This window comes from Nansenia antarctica (assembly GCF_963989245.1).
Source record: "Nansenia antarctica genome assembly, chromosome: 1".
Lineage (NCBI taxonomy): Eukaryota > Metazoa > Chordata > Actinopteri > Argentiniformes > Microstomatidae > Nansenia > Nansenia antarctica.
The window spans coordinates 68,626,497-68,644,900 of NC_137674.1; the positions used below are offsets into that span (position 1 = coordinate 68,626,497).

The window sequence follows — 18,404 nt, forward strand, 5'->3', positions numbered from 1 at the left end:
TCAGATCTGACTTGGAGAGGAGGGGGTGTGTGGACCCCGCCCTCTGCCCTTTCCTGTAGGACTTATGCTTCCTCCCAAATCCCTCTGTTCATGGAATTAAACAAAGGGGGGACCAGAATATTCCCAATCAGACAGAGGCAGGGTAGGCCCAATTCCTAAGCCTTGGTTGGTCCTTTTGAACTCAAAGCAATTGAAGAAAAAAAAAAAGGAGCCCAACTCGTTTTGGTTTTTCTGTCATCGTCTTGTTAGCTTGATGTTGTTATTATGAGTCAGCCCCCCCCCCAGCAGAAAGTGAACACTGACAAGGGTGGCAAACCCAGGGCTGCAGCCATGAAGGAGCCTGTGCAGCACTCGGGGGAGGTCTACTATGGCATGGTGACCCCGGCTCTGGAGTCAGCAGTCCACAGTGAGACTGGAGGCAGTTCTGGGGTCTTCAACCCAGAGAAGGGGCCCCAAAGTCGAGCGCAGCACTACCAGCAGACTGCCCCTGTGAAATGGATGCACCCGGAACCCCTCCAGGGCCCTGGCTGGACTCAGGAAGCCCCCATGCCAACCTGGGGGCAGAACATTGGCCCGTTTATGGGCGGGATGAACAACGTCAGGGCCCAGATGGCATTCCCCAAGGGGAACCATGAAGGAGGAGGAGGCCGCGGCGGCTTGCAGATGGGAGGAGAGAAGCAGCCCCTAGGCTCCATGGAGGCTTATAGAGAGGCCGCTCAGGGGTCAGGGTCCAGGGGCCTGGAGTGGGAGCAGCGTGCGATGCGCCAAGCCCAGCTCCAGGTCTTTCAGCAGGGCCACAAGGCTGCGGACCAACAGGGTCAGCCCCATGCCCCCCCCACGCACCCTTTGCCAGGGTCCATGCTGCAGCCCTTTCATACGGCATTCGGACCCACCAAACCGCATGCCCCGTCTGGGTACTACCAGGTGTTCCAAGGCAACAAAGGTATGCCCAACCTGAGCTACAATGAGCAGCCGAAAGCGCAACAACACCAGCTGATGCAGCAGATGCAGCAGATGCAGAGGCAGCAGCATCAAATGCACCAGCAGCAGCATCAACAGCAGCAGCAACAACAACAACAACAGTTGCATCAGCAGCAGCATCATCAACAACAACAACAGCAGCAGCACCAGTTACAGCAACAACACCAAATGCAACAGCATCAAATCCAACATCAGCAGCTGCAACAAATGCAGCAGTACCGACAGCAGCAACTACAGGAGCAAAGGCAACAAAGGCACCCACTACAGCAGCAACCACACAATTTACCACAACAGGAAATGCCACAACCACAGTCTCAGCAAAAACAGCAGCAAAATCAACACTTCCTGAGGTATCACCCCCCTGATGAAGGCCTATCAGACGTTAGCCCACCCGCCCAGAAGGACAAGGTTCAATCAGTGGATACTCAAAGACAGCCACTGGAGGCAGATAATTCCCCCAGTGACACCCCAGGCACTCCAGAGGAGCCCTGCCTCCGAAAGATCTCCCCATGCCACATGGAGCCCTCCGACGCACCTCACATCCTCCCCCGCCGCTCGCGTCGTCTTTCTAGGGACGGGCTTTCCCCACTCGGTGGCCCTCCCACTCTAACCCCCTGGACCCAGACTTCCAGGGAGCCCCTGGCCCCCCAGAACGGACTGGAAGCGGGAGGAGAGGGGGTCAAGATGGAGGAGGCCCAGGTTGCGACTGGGGGTGTCATCCAGAGCACGCGCAGGAGAAGGAGGGCGTCTAAAGAAATCAACTTGGAGACTCTGGCCCAGAAGGCCTCTGAGATGGAGTCCCTGCCTTCCAAGATTGCCAAGGTAACAAAGCCTGTGAGTGATGTGTTTACTTACTTGTTAAAAAGATGTATTAAAACCTTTGTACACAATGTGTCAGTCCGAGAGTGAAGGATTTTCGTTTTACTTAAATTCCTTTTCTTGGGATGTTTTCCCTGAATGGGATCAGAGGACCCAAGTTTAGTTTAGGCCTTGTTGTCTGATGTGAGAAATTATTGTGTCACACACTCACATCCTTGGCTGCCACCACTACAAAGCTCTGTTCCTCTTCCAAGAGAAAGAACGTGGTTTCTATGCAGGACTTCCCTATGTTTTAAAAAGCTTTTTGTGAGGTCTATCTGCGCACAGGCCACACACACACACACGCACACACAAGCCACACACACACACACACACACACGGACGGACGGACGGTTAATTCTCTATGCTTGTTCTTATAGAACATAGATTCGAAAAGCAAATTCTTAACAGAGAATCCTCAGTCGAGTCATATCCTTATGTTATTGCGAAAGAGTCTAACGTGGCAGTATAGGATTTATGATGTTTATGATGCCTCTCGGCACTCCCACTTGCAGCAGTTGCATTTTTTCTTCTCGCATTTGTAACTTCCTAGTCTTACAAAACTCTCACTATCACGCTAAACATTGAAACACTCAGTGATGAGTCATGCAAAACATTCCAGTTTTTTGTTGATCAGTTTTGGGGAACATACTGCACTGCATAGGGAGTTCTGTCCATAGGGGGAAATGTGTGTGCGTGCGTGAGCAGAATACAGAGCTTCTGTCCATAGGGAGTTGTGGAGGAGTGTGCTGGGTGCTCTGCTGAAGCAGCTGCATGTCTACACACACCTCCACATTCCTCAGGCTCTCCCCAGCTATTCAGCAGAACTAGGGAGGGGCCGCGCTCTGCAGCACACACAGCCAGGCCAGGCCCGCACACTCCCACTCCCCCACCCAGATGGCTCCAAACAGGCCTACCAATGTTATTCACAATCCAAGGCTGAACTGTTTTTATTTTTGTAGTACTACTGAGTCAGCTGACTGGAGTAGTATAGTGGAGTTGAACAGAGTAAAGTACAGTTGAGGTTGATCCAGTCGCATTGACTGGAATTAATGTCATTCCATTATTATGTGACCATGGCATCATGGGTTGATAGACAAGGTTGCATTTTCTATAAAAAAAAAAAAAGTTGTGGATTTTTTGTGAATTTTGTTTCCTGTCAGTGACCACAGTAAGTAACTGAATGTAAACTAACATGCGCCAAAAGTGTCAAATGTGTGCAGTCATTATTCTCCAGATGCCTCGAGGCAAGATCTGTCCACATTGGGCGTTTAACGTTCGTCTGACATAAACAATATTGCTCCAGGGTTTTCTATAATTGAAGCATGTTCGAATGGAAAGTTTACTCATCCATGTATTAACTTGGCACTCTCGTCACCTTTCTATTCCTCTACTTGTATATATGTCCCCCTCTCCCCTATCATATCTCTGTCTTTTCTCCCCCCCTTCTCAGTTGTCCCAGTCAGAGGGCCCCGCGGTGCCCAGGCAGGCGGGCATGGTGCCCCTGGTTATGCCGGTGTCTGTGCCGGTGCGTCAGGGTCAAACTGACCCCCTTGGCGCCTGGCCTCATGGACGCCTCCCGGGCCAGCGCGACCCGGCCCCTCCCAAGCCTGAACACAAGCCTTCGGTCATCGTGGCCCGGCGCCGCTCGCTGAGGAACTCTCTGTCGGAAAACTTTGGCCAGGTAGGGTCCTTTGGCCAGGGAGGTAGGGTCCTTTGGCCAGGTAGGTAGGGTCCTTTGGTCAGGTAGGTAGGGTCCTTTGGCCAGGGAGGTAGGGTCCTTTGGGCAGGTAGGTCCTTTGGCCAGGTAGGTAGGGTCCTTTGGTCAGGGAGGTAGGGTCCTTTGGCCAGGTAGGTAGGGTCCTTTGGCCAGGTAGGTAGGGTCCTTTGGCCAGGTAGGTAGGGTCCTTTGGCCAGGTAGGTAGGGTCCTTTGGCCAGGTAGGTAGGGTCCTTTGGTCAGGGAGGTAGGGTCCTTTGGCCAGGTAGGGTCCTTTGGCCAGGTAGGTAGGGTCCTTTGGCCAGGTAGGTAGGGTCCTTTGGCCAGGTAGGTAGGGTCCTTTGGCCAGCTAGGTAGGGTCCTTTGGCCAGGTAGGTAGGGTCCTTTGGCCAGGTAGGTAGGGTCCTTTGGCCAGCTAGGTAGGGTCCTTTGGCCAGGTAGGTAGGGTCCTTTGGCCAGGTAGGTAGGGTCCTTTGGCCAGGTAGGTAGGGTCCTTTGGCCAGGTAGGTAGGGTCCTTTGGCCAGGTAGGGTCCTTTGGCCAGGTAGGTAGGGTCCTTTGACCAGGTAGGGTCCTTTGGCCAGGTAGGTAGGGTCCTTTGGGCAGGGAGGTAGGGTCCTTTGGCCAGGTAGATAGGGTCCTTTGGGCAGGTAGGTCCTTTGGGCAGGTAGGTAGGGTCCTTTGGCCAAGGAGGTAGGGTCCTTTGGCCAGCTAGGTAGGGTCCTTTGGCCAGGTAGATAGGGTCCTTTGGGCAGGTAGGTCCTTTGGCCAGGGAAGTAGAGTCCTTTGGCCAGGGAGGTAGGGTCCTTTGGGCAGGTAGGTAGGGTCCTGTGGCCAGGTAGGTAGGGTCCTTTGGCCAGGTAGGTAGGGTCCTTTGGGCAGGTAGGTCCTTTGGCCAGGTAGATAGGGTCCTTTGGCCAGGGAGGTAGGGTCCTGCAAGGGGACAGAGATTAGATGGAGAAACACAATTGGATTAGCAAGAATCATCAATTATTAGAGACAGTGGGGCCTCTGATATTGGTTGAAAACACCTGGACTCGTTACTCCTGTTTGTTTGTTTGATTGTTTGTTTGTTTATTAGGGTGTTTTTAAGCCCATCATAGGCTAAAGAGGAAAGAGTACTTAAAAGAGGTAACAAATTAAATGAATGCAGGTATTGTACAGTGAATGAAGAAAATATTTAAATATACAATGTGAAAATAAAACAAAAATAATGTACTCAAAATATTCTGTACATAATAATTTCTTCAGATTCTCACATTAATCTTCTCACAATTCTTATTGAGAATGGTTCCCTATATTATCGCAGTTTACTTTCCCACCCTTACAAGTCACTTAAAATCTCATATTTGTTCAAATATTGTTGTTTGTTGTGTATTGGCCAGGTAGGGTCCTTTGGCCAGGTAGGTCCTTTGGCCAGGGAGGTAGGGTCCTTTTCCATTCATCTGAAATATAACAGGGATTCCTCGTGTTGTTGTTGTGTTTCGTCCCACCAGGATGGAGAGAGCGACGCGGGGGGGCACGATGACGACGGGAAATCGGCGGGAAAGTCCAAGCGGCGGCCTCGTCCGGAGCCCCTCTTCATCCCGCCGCCCAAACCGGCCACCTTCATCGTCCCCTCCGTGTACTCCAGCATCACTCCATACCAGAGCCACCTGCGCTCCCCCATACGCCTGCCGGACCACCCCTTCACCCTGCCCCCGTACACCCCCCCGCCCATCCTGTCGCCGGTGCGCGAGGGCTCGGGACTCTACTTCTCCACCTTCCTGTCCTCCATCGCCGCCGGCAATCAGGGCCTCCTTCCGCCTCCGGCCACGCCCAAGCCCAAGTCTGCGTCGCGTAGCCTCCTGCGCTCAAGTAGGTCTTAACGGAGGCTTATGGAACCTCCCGTGTACATGTCTAACCAGTTTTCATGATATCTACCATCCTTCTTTTTTTTTCTTTTTTTTAAACCTGTCTGTCTCTCTTCCAGGCTTTGTTTGTCTTTCTTTGTCATTGGTACTTTGGAATCTTTCTACCTTAGCTCAGTCAAGATACCTCAGTTCAGCTCAACCTTAGTCTTAGCTAACCTTACCGTAGCTCAGTCTCAATAACCCTTTGCACTGCTGCTGTTTGCAAATACTAACTTTGCCCATACCATATTTTTGCACATTTGTACATACCTCTTTTTTGATACAGCCTCTAATTTTACATCTGTATACACCATACTGTACATAGCTACCTTAACGGTACATAGCTACCTTAACGGTACATATCTACCATAACTGTACAGCTACCTTAACTGTACAGTACATACATAGCTACCATAACTGTACATATCTACTGTAACTGTACATAGCTACCGTAACTGTACATATCTACCTTAACTGTACATAGCTACCTTAACTGTACATAGCTACCGTAACTGTACATATCTACCTTAACTGTACATAGCTACCTTAACTGTACACAGTACCTTAACTGTACATATCTACCTTAACTGTACATAGCTACCGTAACTGTACATATCTACCTTAACTGTACATAGCTAGTGTAACTGTATAGCTTACCGATATCCATCTCCTGTATATACCTATAACTACCTTAAGTCAACTTCTACTCAAGCTGCAATGACCATAAAGATAGATTTAAAAATCTAATGTACTCTTATCTCAGTCTAGATAGTGCCTATAAGGGGGTCTTTGTGTTTTTCAGCCAGTTCAGACATCACGCCTCCGGTTCTCCCTTTGATCACTGATGCCACACCTGTCAGCTTTGACCCGTGAGTACGAGCTTCCCAAACAGTCAAACTTAACAGTCAAGACTTCTCTACCCATAGTATGACCAGTGCTATGCCACCCCTCATCTTGCTCTGCTCCTGTGGTGGCCACTTCATCTACACCACATGCAATATGGCCCCAATCTTTTAAGGCGGGGAGGACAGGCAGAATTGAAAGCAGAGGACACACAATTTCAGCCTTGATGTTGAAGACATTGGTGTCCCTACAAGGCTGAAATTTCACTTCACCAAGTGTCAAAACACTTTACTCTCTCTCTCTCTCTTTTTCTTATTCTCTATATCTCGCTTTTTCGCCCTCTTTCCATACCTGTTCTCTCGCTCTCTGTCTTGACCCTGGGTTCCACAGGCGGATAAACATCGGGCTGAGGTACCAGGCCGAGGTCCCAGAGCTGCAGGACCGGTCCTTGGTCCAGTGTGACCAGCACAAGGCTGACCTGGTGTGGCTCCCCATGAAGGAGGCAACACGCAGACATGCAGAGCAGGAGAGCGGTAACTACATTGCTCTTTCTCAACCATTGTCTGTTGTCAGCGGTGACTTACCTGAGTTAATGAGTTATCACATAACAACCTATTCCCTTTTATGTCCTGTGTGTTCTTTCCTGGTCTCTCTTGCTACTTCTCTCTCTCTCCCTCTTTAGCTTTCCCTACACCTCTCTCTCTCTCCCTCTTTCACTTTCCCTACACCTGTCTCTCTCTCTCTCCCTTCTGGCGTCCTCCTCCTTCCAAAAAATAAACCATACTCACTTTCCCCCCCTAGTGGACGACTTGATGAACTTAGCCTGCTCCAGTGCCCTCAATGGCGGAGGCACCAACCAGGAGCTGGCACTTCACTGTCTGCACGAATGCGGGGGCGACGTCCTTGTGAGTTTAATGACTCACGATCACCTGGTTGACACAGTGATTGATGTGGACTCCTGGTGATGTGGTTACTTGATAAATAAAAATGTTCCCAAATGAATGATTCCTTCCCACGAATAATACATTGTGTTGATTTTCAGGAGGGGCTGGCACTCTTACTGCTGAAGGAACCTATTTTCTCCAAAGGCCATCACCTGGCTGACTATCACTACTCAGGTAGGGAAGCTAGCTCAGGTAGCTTTGGTTCAGAGGGAAATGGGAGCTTGATGAGTGTCACTCACTCACACACACACACACACACACACAAACCCAGTGTGACCTCAACGACAATAGTGTGATTCATTTACCCTCAGGATCAGGCAGTTGGTCTCCAGCAGAAAAACGCTACTTCAACAAAGGGATCTCTGCCTACAGGAAGGACTTCTTCATGGTGCAGAAACTGGTACGCCCATCTATCATCAGGCCACGTCTGTTCCACCACACAGCATGAATCATCAACCTATGGGCCGCGGCCCTCTGGCGGGCCGCCAGGGTACTGCAAGTGGGCCGCCAAATGATGGGGAAATCTTTATTTTTATTTACTTTTTTTTTTTACAAAAACGTTTTAATTAAAAAATAATAATATTCGTGGTACTGTATTCTTTTCTTTAAAACCTTAAAAAATGCATCATCAGTGTGATACTACTAGGCCTACTGCACTGAATGTATGATGATTGTATGATGAATCATTGATGATGCATATGAAATATCCAATCCAAGAATAAGAGAATAATGATGAGACACCCCAAAAAAGTGTATGCTTGCGTAACATGCCTGTGTGGGCCGCAAATACTCCACATAGAGAATTGCATGAAAAAAACAATGGTCCATTAAATACTATTACTAAATACTATTGGTCCAAAACGCAGAAATGGCAAGAAAGAGAGCTTGTAAATAGTTTAAAATCACCTGAGATAGGGATTAGAACGTCGCTGCTGAAAGCAGTAGTGAATAGCAACAGTAACATTGAAATTACAAGTACACAGAGCTAAACTATAATACAAATGGACATGTAAGACAAAATCTGTCAATGTTTGTAGAGCAACCCTGGCAAAACCCTCATGTTTTCTCATGTTCTATGACCAGTGGGTGGACACCCTCCATCATATTATGACTAGCATGGTAAACGGTGAGATTGGAAGTAACCTGTGTCTGTGCGCACACAGGTTCAGACCAAGACAGTGGCCCAGTGCGTGGAGTTCTACTACACCTACAAGAAACAAGTCAAGATAGGCCGCAACGGAAGTCTCGTCTATGGCCCTCCTGATTGGACAGTGGAGAAAACCACAGAGGCAGAAGTGGATGTAAAGGTAAACAGAGCTGAATGTGGATTATTAAACCGAAGTGTTAAACTGGTTAGTTTAAGCAGGCTGCATTGTTAGTCTAATTTGACTCACTGTTCCTCTTTCGTTGCCCCCTGTTTCACAACAACAACAACAACAGAGCTCTCAGGGATCGACGCTGGTCAAGGCCGGCGAGGATGACAGAAAATGGGAAAGGTATGACCAGGGCCAAGATGGCGGCCAGGCGAGGGTAACCCAGACACTACAGGCTCATGAAAATGTAAGTCTTCTTCTTTCATTTTCACTTGTTTAATTGTGCTAGGTATTCAATTTTTTTGTTGCTACTTTCAAATTCTAAGCTTATTAGATTTTTTTTTTCTTATCAGCTTTTTGTAGTTGACCCCCATTTTTACCACTTGACATGTTTGACCCAGCAGACAGGAGCCGTGCTGTTGCTCAAGGACCAGGATCTCATAAATAAGGACGGTCCTCTCAAGTCGACCCCTCCTCCTGCAGCTCGTAAACCTCGGCCCGAGGCTGCAGGGAAGAGGAGCAGAGCCCCTCCCAAGCCTTCCCAGGAGCCTGAGGGCGTGTTCCCCTGCAAGAAATGTAGCAGGTGTGTTTGTGTGTCTTTCAAGTTTCATGTTTATCGTTAGGTCAAATTACACAAGTGTAAAGGTCTTTGCACATTTAATCTTTTTTTTTATGTCCAAAATGTTCACCCGTTTACAAAAGAAAATTAGAACTCATGTTGCGTCAATCACGTTTGCACACCTAATCCGAAATATTCATCTGTCATAAAAAAAATGTGCATCCCTCAAAAGCCTTTTTGTCTTATCATAAATGTAATATCGCGGCTCCAGTGGAAAGGCTGATCACCTAGCGCGCATTTTTCCAGTAGCACAATTTGGATTCAACTCTTGACGTGTGTGTGTGCGTGTGCGCGTGCGTGTGCGCGCGTACCTTAGACATACTGCCAGCCACTGTTCTGTATCAATTGGATCGCGGAAATTGGTGTGGTTCCAGTGTTGCTAGCAGCGCATCAAACTGGACCACCGACATCCTGAAGTAGACCTCGAAATGATCTGGATAATTCCTCAGATCTTTTACCAGCAGGTGAAACTGTCCTTGCTGCCGACGAGTTCTGAGGATTGAAGTGGATCCAATATTTTCTTTTTCTTTTTCTATTCTCAAGAAGTGAGAGGAGCACATCATCATCCTCACTGCTTGATCCATTTTGCATATTGCGAAATTTCGCATCAATGTGCAAATACCTTAAGAGAGTAAAATTCTTAGGCTTCGTTTCCTGACATTGCTGATGTTCCTGACATTCATGACATTGCAGCACAAGACAATAACGCGATAGGCATAAACAGGTTTTTTGTCTGCGTGTTTGTATGTCTACAACAACAACATCCCAGGCCAGTGTTGTGACTGTAAACACAATTGTGTTCATGTGTAACCTTTGACCCTTAGAATGCAAGATGGCTGCGCGCATAGTCGCTGCGGCTGGAGTGGCTTCAAAACTGGTGTTCTTTAGTGTTTTTAAGTGCATTTGTATGTACATTTTTATTTTTGTACTTATAGGGAACGGTTGTGCAAATAGTACCTACAGCAGGCACGACTTACTAGAAGTTGGTGCGCAAAACGAGAGGACTGTAACAGCGGAGTTCCTGAAACAGCAAAGGATTCATCACGATATCGCCCGCTTACCGGGAGAACCTTGGTACTCAGTCCCTTCCCTGAGGCGCAAACGTCGGCGTAAGGACCGCAAGCAACGACGGGACTGCAGGGCAGGCCTGTTAGCTAGGCTAAAGAGGTGCCCAGACAAACCTGCTTTGCCGAGTATTTTCCTATCCAACGTCAGGTCCCTGACGAATAAGATGGATGAATTGAGACTACAGGTTGCCAAAAATAACATCGTGGGAGATAGCTGTGTGATTATTCTCACTGAAACCTGGCTAAATGAAACTATCTTGGACTCCGCGATTAGCTTGGAAGGACGGACCTTACACCGCGCAGACCGCACGCTACTCAGCGGTAAGACTCGCGGAGGCGGCAACATAATATCTACGAAGGATAGCTGGTGCTTAAACACGAAAACTGTAAGTAGCCACTGTTCCCCAAACCTGGAATACTTGACTGTTAAATGCCGACCCACTTACCTACCGAGAGAATTCAATGCAGTGTATATTACAAGCGTTTATATTGCACCAAATGCAGACGGTAGCTTAGCATTGGCGCGGCTATATGACGTCATCAGTGGTCAACAAAGCACAGATCCACAGGCAATTCACATTATAGCAGGAGATTTCAATCATGTCGACCTGAAGGCAGTACTACCCAAGGTCTATCAGCATGTTAAATGTGCAACAAGAGGAGAAAAAACACTGGACAAGGTATACACCAACATCAAACGTGCTTACAAGGCTAGACCGCTAGCTCATCTAGGCATGTCTGACCATGTGTCAATCCTCCTGATCCCAGCATACACTACCATGGGGAAAAGTGCTCCCATCACCACTAAGACTGTCAGAACCTGGCCAGAAGGGTCCGCTCCACTGCAGATCTGCCTAAATGACACCCCATGGCAGGAATATGAGCATGAGGACCTGGAACAGTTCACGTCGTCGGTTCTGAACCACATAGTGAACTGCACCAACTCAGTCACCGTGGACAAACGGGTCCGGGTCTACCCCAACACGAAGCCATGGATGACTGGGAAGGTCCAAAAACTGATCAACGAGAGGGACAACGCCTTCTTCGCAGGGAAGAGCACACCGCTGTACAGCACCACCAGGGCTAACCTAAAGCGCGGCATCAAAGAGGCCAAGGCAGACCACAGAGAGAAGATTGAGGAATGCTTCCTGAGCAACGACTCCAGGCGGATGTGGCAGGGGGTTCAGCACATGACAAACTTCAGAGCCAACAGGCTCACAGCCGCAGAGGACGACCCCCTGCTGGCGGGAAAGCTGAACACCTTCTACGCCCGGTTCGACGAGGGGCGAACGGAGGTAACCACAACACAAACACCACTCTCTCCAGCTCTCAGCAGCCTCACCCTCACAGAGCATGAAGTGAGACGCGTGCTGAAGGCGGTGGACCCCAGGAAAGCCTCGGGGCCGGATGGCGTCCTGGGACGGGTGCTGAGGGACTGCGCCGACCAGCTGGCCGGGGTTTTCACCAACATCTTCAACCAGTCCCTGTCCCAGGCCACCATCCCACCCTGCCTGAAAACCTCAACTATCATCCCAGTCCCGAAGAAAAGCACGGTGAGCTGCCTAAACGACTACCGCCCGGTGGCACTCACACCAATCATCATGAAGTGCTTCGAGAAACTAGTCCGGGCCCACATACTCACGGCTCCCGCCCAACCTGGATCCATACCAGTTCGCCTACAGAGCCCACAGGTCCACAGAGGACGCCATCGCGACGACTCTCCACGCCACTCTATCCCACCTGGAGAGGGGAAACAGCTACGCGAGACTGCTCTTTGTGGACTTCAGCTCCGCCTTCAACACCATCCTTCCAGACAGGCTAGTGACCAAACTACTAGACCTGGGTCTATCACACTCTATATGTGCATGGATCAAGGACTTCCTGACCGACCGCCCCCAGAGGGTGCGGGTGGGCCCCCACACCTCCACAGCCCTCAGACTCAGCACTGGGTCCCCCCAGGGCTGCGTGCTAAGCCCCATCCTCTACAACCACCTACGACTTCACCCCCGTCCACCCCAGCAACTCCATCGTAAAGTTTGCAGACGACACCACCGTGGTGGGATGCATCTCGGGGGGGGACGAGGCGGCGTACAGGGATGAGGTAGAGCAACTGAGCAAGCTGTGCAAGGTTAACAACCTGCTGCTGAACAAGTCAAAGACCCAGGAAATCATCGTAGACTTCAGGAGGAAAAAGTCCGAGATCCAGCCCCTGCTCATCGACGGAGAGAGCGTGGAGAGAGTCTCAACCCTCCGATTCCTGGGGGTGCACATGCAGGATGACCTGACCTGGAAGGACAACACAAAAGCCACCATCAAGAAGGCACAACAGCGGCTATACATCCTGAGAGTCCTCAGGAAGGAACACAGCAAGCAGGAGATACTGGTGACCTTCTACTGCGGCGCAGTGTAGAGCATCCTCACCTACGGCATCTGCAACTGGTTCTCCAGCTGCACAACCGCGGAGAGAAATGCGCTACAGAGAGTCGTGAGAACAGCCCAGAAGATCACCGGCGCCCCCCTCCCCTCTCTGGAAGAGCTGTACAACACACGCTGTCTCAGGAAGGCCTCCAAGATCTCCAGGGACCCAACCCACCCTGGGTACGAACACTTTACCCGGCTGCCCTCGAAAAGGCGGTTCAGGACCATGGCCGCAAGGACAAACAGACTGAAGAACAGCTTCTACCACAGGGCCGTCCAGGCCCTGAACACAGCAAAGACCTAGGTTCTGGGCCCTGGACAGTCTGGACGGATTGATGGCAGCTGCTGGACTGAAAAAAAAATCAGGTGTAGTGCTGAGGCACAAATATGTACATTTCAAGCCTGCAAACTGCGACACTTTAAATAAATGTGCAATAACACTATGTGCAATATGACAACCCTAGTCGTCTATCTGTACAGTATAGTATAGTGGATAGTGTACCTTTATTTATGTAAACCAGCTCCTTCCCTTCTTGTGTTTTTTTTAAAGTGTTTTTTTTTTCCTTTCCTAACACCAGGGGAGCCACCCCTCCTAAATTTCGTTGTTTGGTACCTGTACTGTAGCAATGACAATAAAGACCATTCATTCATTCATTCAGGGTGTTCTACAAGGTGAAGAGCCGCAGCGCCCACATGAAGAGTCACTCGGAGCAGGAGAAGAAGGCTGCGGCTCTGCGCCTGAAGGAGGAGCAGGAGCGGGTGGCGGCGGTGGCAGCTGCAGCAGCAGAGGAGGTGCAGGCTAGGGAGGCAGCACAGGAGGTGCAGGCGAGGGAGGCAGCAGAGGCCATGCAGAATGGGAAAGGGCATGAGAACGGGGGTGAGGGTGCGGGTGAGGGTGCGGGTGAGGGTGCAGAGGCAGAGGTCAGTAGCCAGGAAGAGTCCTCAGAGACCGAAGATGATAATAATGATGAAGACTGGTACTGAGAGGAGAGAAACTAGAATGAAGAGGGGAGAGGAGAGAGGTGGGAAGAGGGAGAGAGAAAGGAGGAGGAAGGAGATGTAGAGGCAGAGAGAGAGAGAGAGGGAGTGATGGATAAGAGAGATATTTAACTTCCAGGAGAAAAAAAACAAAAAACAAAATAAAACAAGGAAGCCCAAGAATCTTGACCACAGGGCCACGCAGTCTTCCAGTCTGTCCCTTCGCACTCCACCTCTTTTGGACAATTTTGATGTGTTTATCTCACAGCTTCAAGGAAATATATTTTTGTAAATGCACTTATATATTTTATTCTACTGCTTGCGCCAATCTTGCTTTTTATATCACTTATTTAATTGAATATCTATATTGAAATATATTTCTATTTCTTTGTGTGACTCACTGTAATGGTTGCCCTTTGATATTTCATCAAAATAGTTACCCTAAGGATACCTGTTTTGTAATATCCCACTAGATAATGATCAAAGCAATTTTTAAAAAATACTTTTATATTAGTAGTCTATTTTCTAAAATGTTGGATTTTGCAGGTCATTTTGTATAAATTCCTCTTTGCTTTTTTAAAAGAAAATACCGGTAATGGTGAATTTTAAGAATTGTCATCTAACTCTAAGGTTGAATTGCACGTTTGTATTACAATTAAGGGACCTTTAAATTGAATGTTTTCTGTATAAAAATGTTTATGAAATGTCGTATATTTATGCTGCATTGCAAATATTTGTGCCAACATTTAACTAATCAATCATGTCAACTGCCCTTTGAATAGTGAATTGAAAAGTTGATTAAATCCTTTGTTTATTGACTTCAATCTCTGTGTCATGCTTTAGAGATTTCATCTGTTTTAGAACATTCAGGAATTATGGTTATCAGGGCCCAGTTGTTCAAAACGTTTTGTCTGGATCAGAATGATCCTGATTCTTTTCTCTGATCCAGGATTAGATCAGATTTCCCCTATACCACTCAAAATCAGCCAGTTAGATCTGAGCCTGGATAGCCAAAGAAATGTGGGATCATTCTGATCCAGATTACATTTTTTTAACAACTGGGCCCAACAACAACCTGGATACTGTTACTAGTAACTTCCACTAGAGGGAAGCAGTTCCTTAGTATCTATCCTCCATTATGCCAATAGTGTCATCATGTAGAACGGAGTTACAATTCATGACTTTCCTTATACACAAAACATCACAAATACATAAAAAACAGACATTACATTACAACAGAAAAGCATTACAGGATCATGGAATATTATGTAACTAAGTCAAGTTATAATAGAAATGTTAATAACACAGAGCCATATACTAGTTTATATATGCATATCAAATAATAATAATACATTGTATTTATGGGTGCCTTTCAAGGCTCTCAAGAACACCTTACAAGACATAGTTAAAACCACATATCAAACATTATAAAATCAACAAAGCAAAGTCGAATAAAAACAGCAAAGTCAGATATAACAACAAACAGAATACAGCAGGTCAAACCAGCCAACATGCCATTGTGAAAAGGTGTGTTTTAAGACTGGATTTGAAAGTGGAGAGAGTGTCAATATTACAAATGTTAGGTGGAAGAGAGTTCCAGAGGCGGGGAGCTCTAGATAAAGGCTCTAGATTCTATCTGTTTAGTCAGTCACTCTTGTACTGTTGGTTTCGAAAATGGGATATTGTATTGTGTATTGGTATACAAAAGTCCAGCACGGAGCTAGTCTAAATCCCTGTTGGTAACGGTCAAGGTGGCACTGTGTCCTAGCTGTCTGTCCGTCCGGTTGGCAGAGGGAGAGAGGGACAGAGGGACAAGCTCCCCCCGAGAGTCTAGGGCGTGGTGGTGAGGGTGGTTGCTGCTGACCATGCAGTGGTGACATAACTCATAGCGATTTTAAAAAGCACGCTCCGTAAGAGCCGGATCGCCTGGCGCAGTCCGCCCTGCAGCACTTATGAGATGAGATATGGGGGCTGGACGTCTGGAGATTATAGTGAATAAAGTGCCCCCCCCCCACCTCCATCTCACACTCATCATTGAGACGTTTGGGGCCTGACAGCTCTTGTTTACATTTCTACCATTGCAAAGATGCTTTGCTGGACCGGAGAGAAAGAGAGAGAGATCTGGATGCAGGCCAAGGCTGTCCCCTCTAGCAGAAAGAAATATATTAAATATACTTTATGGTTGTTGGCCAGAGAAAAAGAAATCTACCACCACCCTGCTGCTGTCTTCTTCCACTCATGGGTGATGTTTTCATTTTTGAGTATCAATCATTTATAATGTCTATGAATACTTCAAGGAGGCTGAGTGGATGCCCATGACTAGGCCCCTCCTCTTGTAAGGGAGTCATGATGGGTCCTATTCTCCCTGGGGATAATGTTGAGACAGGAGGGGCTAAGTGGGGGGATCAGATGTCATCATCGAGCACTCTGCCAGCTAATAAGGCCCCATTAGGAGCACAGCCATGTTCATCCTGGGTGATGGGTTAAGGACTGAGGAGAGGAGGAAGACAACGTTAGGGTGTGGGCTTAGAGAGAGAGAGGGGGACAACAAGGACAAAAGGAGGATCAATGTCCAGATCAATTGGGGGGGTTTTCTCCCAGCGAGGTTAAAAATGATGTACATTGGAAATATGCCGTTCTATCACTTATATGTTCGGACAGGTAGGCCTTTAAACTGAATATCATTCAACCTAAAGGCCGGGATCATTTTGACAGTATGACCTGTATTAACAGGTGTCACGGTCAAACTCGCTAGTAGAAGTGACACGAGAAAAGGGTTACCATAGGAACCACGCAGTATCGTCGCACGTGGACGTGTGTACTGTTGATACTGTAGTTGTAAAGTGATCTCATCAGTGATGCATGAGTACAGCAGGCCTTGATGTGGACCTCCTCCACCTTCGTCCATCTTCGTCTCGCCTGTCCATCAAAGGTGATGATGACGCTGCTCCGTTGAGATGGGTTGGGGGGTTAGGTAGGTCACCAACCTTGAGGTTGATTTGTAGTCATCACTTAAAGCAACTGGGAGATTGAATAATCAAATGGGTTCTAGCTTAAACCTGTAGTCACGAGCCCCCAGGGACCAAGGGGACCCAATCTCGCTGAATGACCCACTGACCTAACCTTTCAAACCCCTCTCTCTAGTTTGGCAATTGGCAATATCCGTCAACCTCACTTCACTGTAGGATGCATAAGGTTACTATACAATTTATACTGTTTTGGCTGTATTTATACAAGCCCGCGCTGAGCTGTGGCATGCTGTGTAGATCAAGCTCTGCTACGGTGCTCCACCCTTACACACTAACTCATTTAGCATAATTAAACCCATCTGTCAGTATTTCCGACGGCGTCAGCAACATAACTCTCAAACGGTTATGTAAATAACCCCTCAGACTGAGGGTAGCGCAGGTACTGTGTACATTCATCTCCTGATGAATGTCGGAAAAAAACTAAGATGAGGATGTGAGTCTGCCTAGTGTCAAAGTGAGATGTACAGAGACGCTCCGCGGTGCTTCTCCCGTGGAGTGCTTACGGTGACAGAGTGTGTCTGTCTTGCCCTCGAAGTCTATGGTGCCTGTCTTTGCCTTGCCCGCAAACTTATACTCTGCTTCGCTACGGAATGCTTACGGTGACGGAGTGTGTCGGTCTTGCCCTCAAAGGTTTTGGAGCATGAAGCATTGAGGCGTGTTTAAAAGAGTCCCCGGGCTCCAGTTAGGTCCTTTGGCTCTTGTCCCCAAGTGACACTGAAGGAGTACCAAGGCTTTTACGACAGACACGTTGTTGTTTCTGCGTCGGGACTGATGGGGTCGTTACTGGCAAGGCAGGGGGATTATTTCCAACTCTTTAATCAGTCGAGTGTAAACTTTAGTGAGGTCTGGAGAGGGTGAATGGAGTAGTTCTACTTGATCTATTTTTAAATATAAGAACTGTAATATTTAGAACTCTCACTATAATATTTAAATGCATTAAAGTCGATTTATTCATTTATGGAGACTAAACAACAGTAGAGGTCACTTTTCTCTATGTCAGCTTGCTTCATATTTGATATTATATACTGAAATGATTAATAGATTGTGGCCTAAATAGTCTGTTGCCAAATGCACCTTTTAATGTAGCCTACAATCCGTTCCGACCTCATTTCCTTGACTCCTGCCAATCCACCAATGAGAGCGCAGAGTCCGTCCTTGCTGAGTCACCGCTTTGACAAAAACGTTCTATGGAATAAAACAGAATGCTGCTTCCTTAGGTTAATGCTTATCCACAGAGATTGGCACAGATTCTAGGTAAAGAATCTCAGCAAAACAAAGGTCAGCCAACCACATTTGCATTCATGAATTTTCCGTGTGATCTGAATCCAAAGGGCTTGGCTTCAACAGAATGAAGTTTAATCACACAGCACTTGCTTTGGACAACATTAGAGAAGGACTGTCTTCGAACAATTGCTCAGATACACGAATATCTCTGTCACCCTTTAAGCTATACTTTCTTTTAAAGAAGCGAAGAAGTGAAATATGATGAAACCAACACACGCTACATAAACAAATTCACAGCTAAACACAGATGACACCAGTGTAGGGTGGTGGAGGTAGGGATGGATAGTTCCCATTGGATTTTCTACCTCCACCAGTCTCCACTGGATGACATGAAAAACAGTGTCAGCATGTATACATTTCCCCTCTGCCTACATTTGCAAGGCAATTGCTTCTTCTTAACCCAGAGCCAACAACTTTAGAGGCACGCACACCCAGTCAACCTGCGCTACTGTGATTCATCA

The 18,404-nt window shown here is 47.8% G+C and overlaps 1 protein-coding gene across 1 annotated transcript; it reads left to right on the forward strand.

The window, feature by feature from the left end:
- Positions 1 to 264: 264 nt before the first annotated feature.
- Positions 265 to 14,364, forward strand: mideasa (mitotic deacetylase associated SANT domain protein a; the record flags this gene model as incomplete). Its single annotated transcript, XM_080546496.1, has 12 exons — positions 265 to 1,803; positions 3,293 to 3,523; positions 5,053 to 5,413; positions 6,251 to 6,317; positions 6,682 to 6,824; positions 7,093 to 7,196; positions 7,334 to 7,409; positions 7,547 to 7,635; positions 8,399 to 8,542; positions 8,676 to 8,795; positions 8,953 to 9,131; positions 13,312 to 14,364. The coding sequence occupies 12 exons, from the start codon at positions 265 to 267 to the stop codon at positions 13,634 to 13,636; spliced, it is 3,378 nt and encodes a 1,125-aa protein (XP_080402622.1). The 3' UTR covers positions 13,637 to 14,364.
- Between the last annotated feature and the right edge of the window lie 4,040 nt (positions 14,365 to 18,404).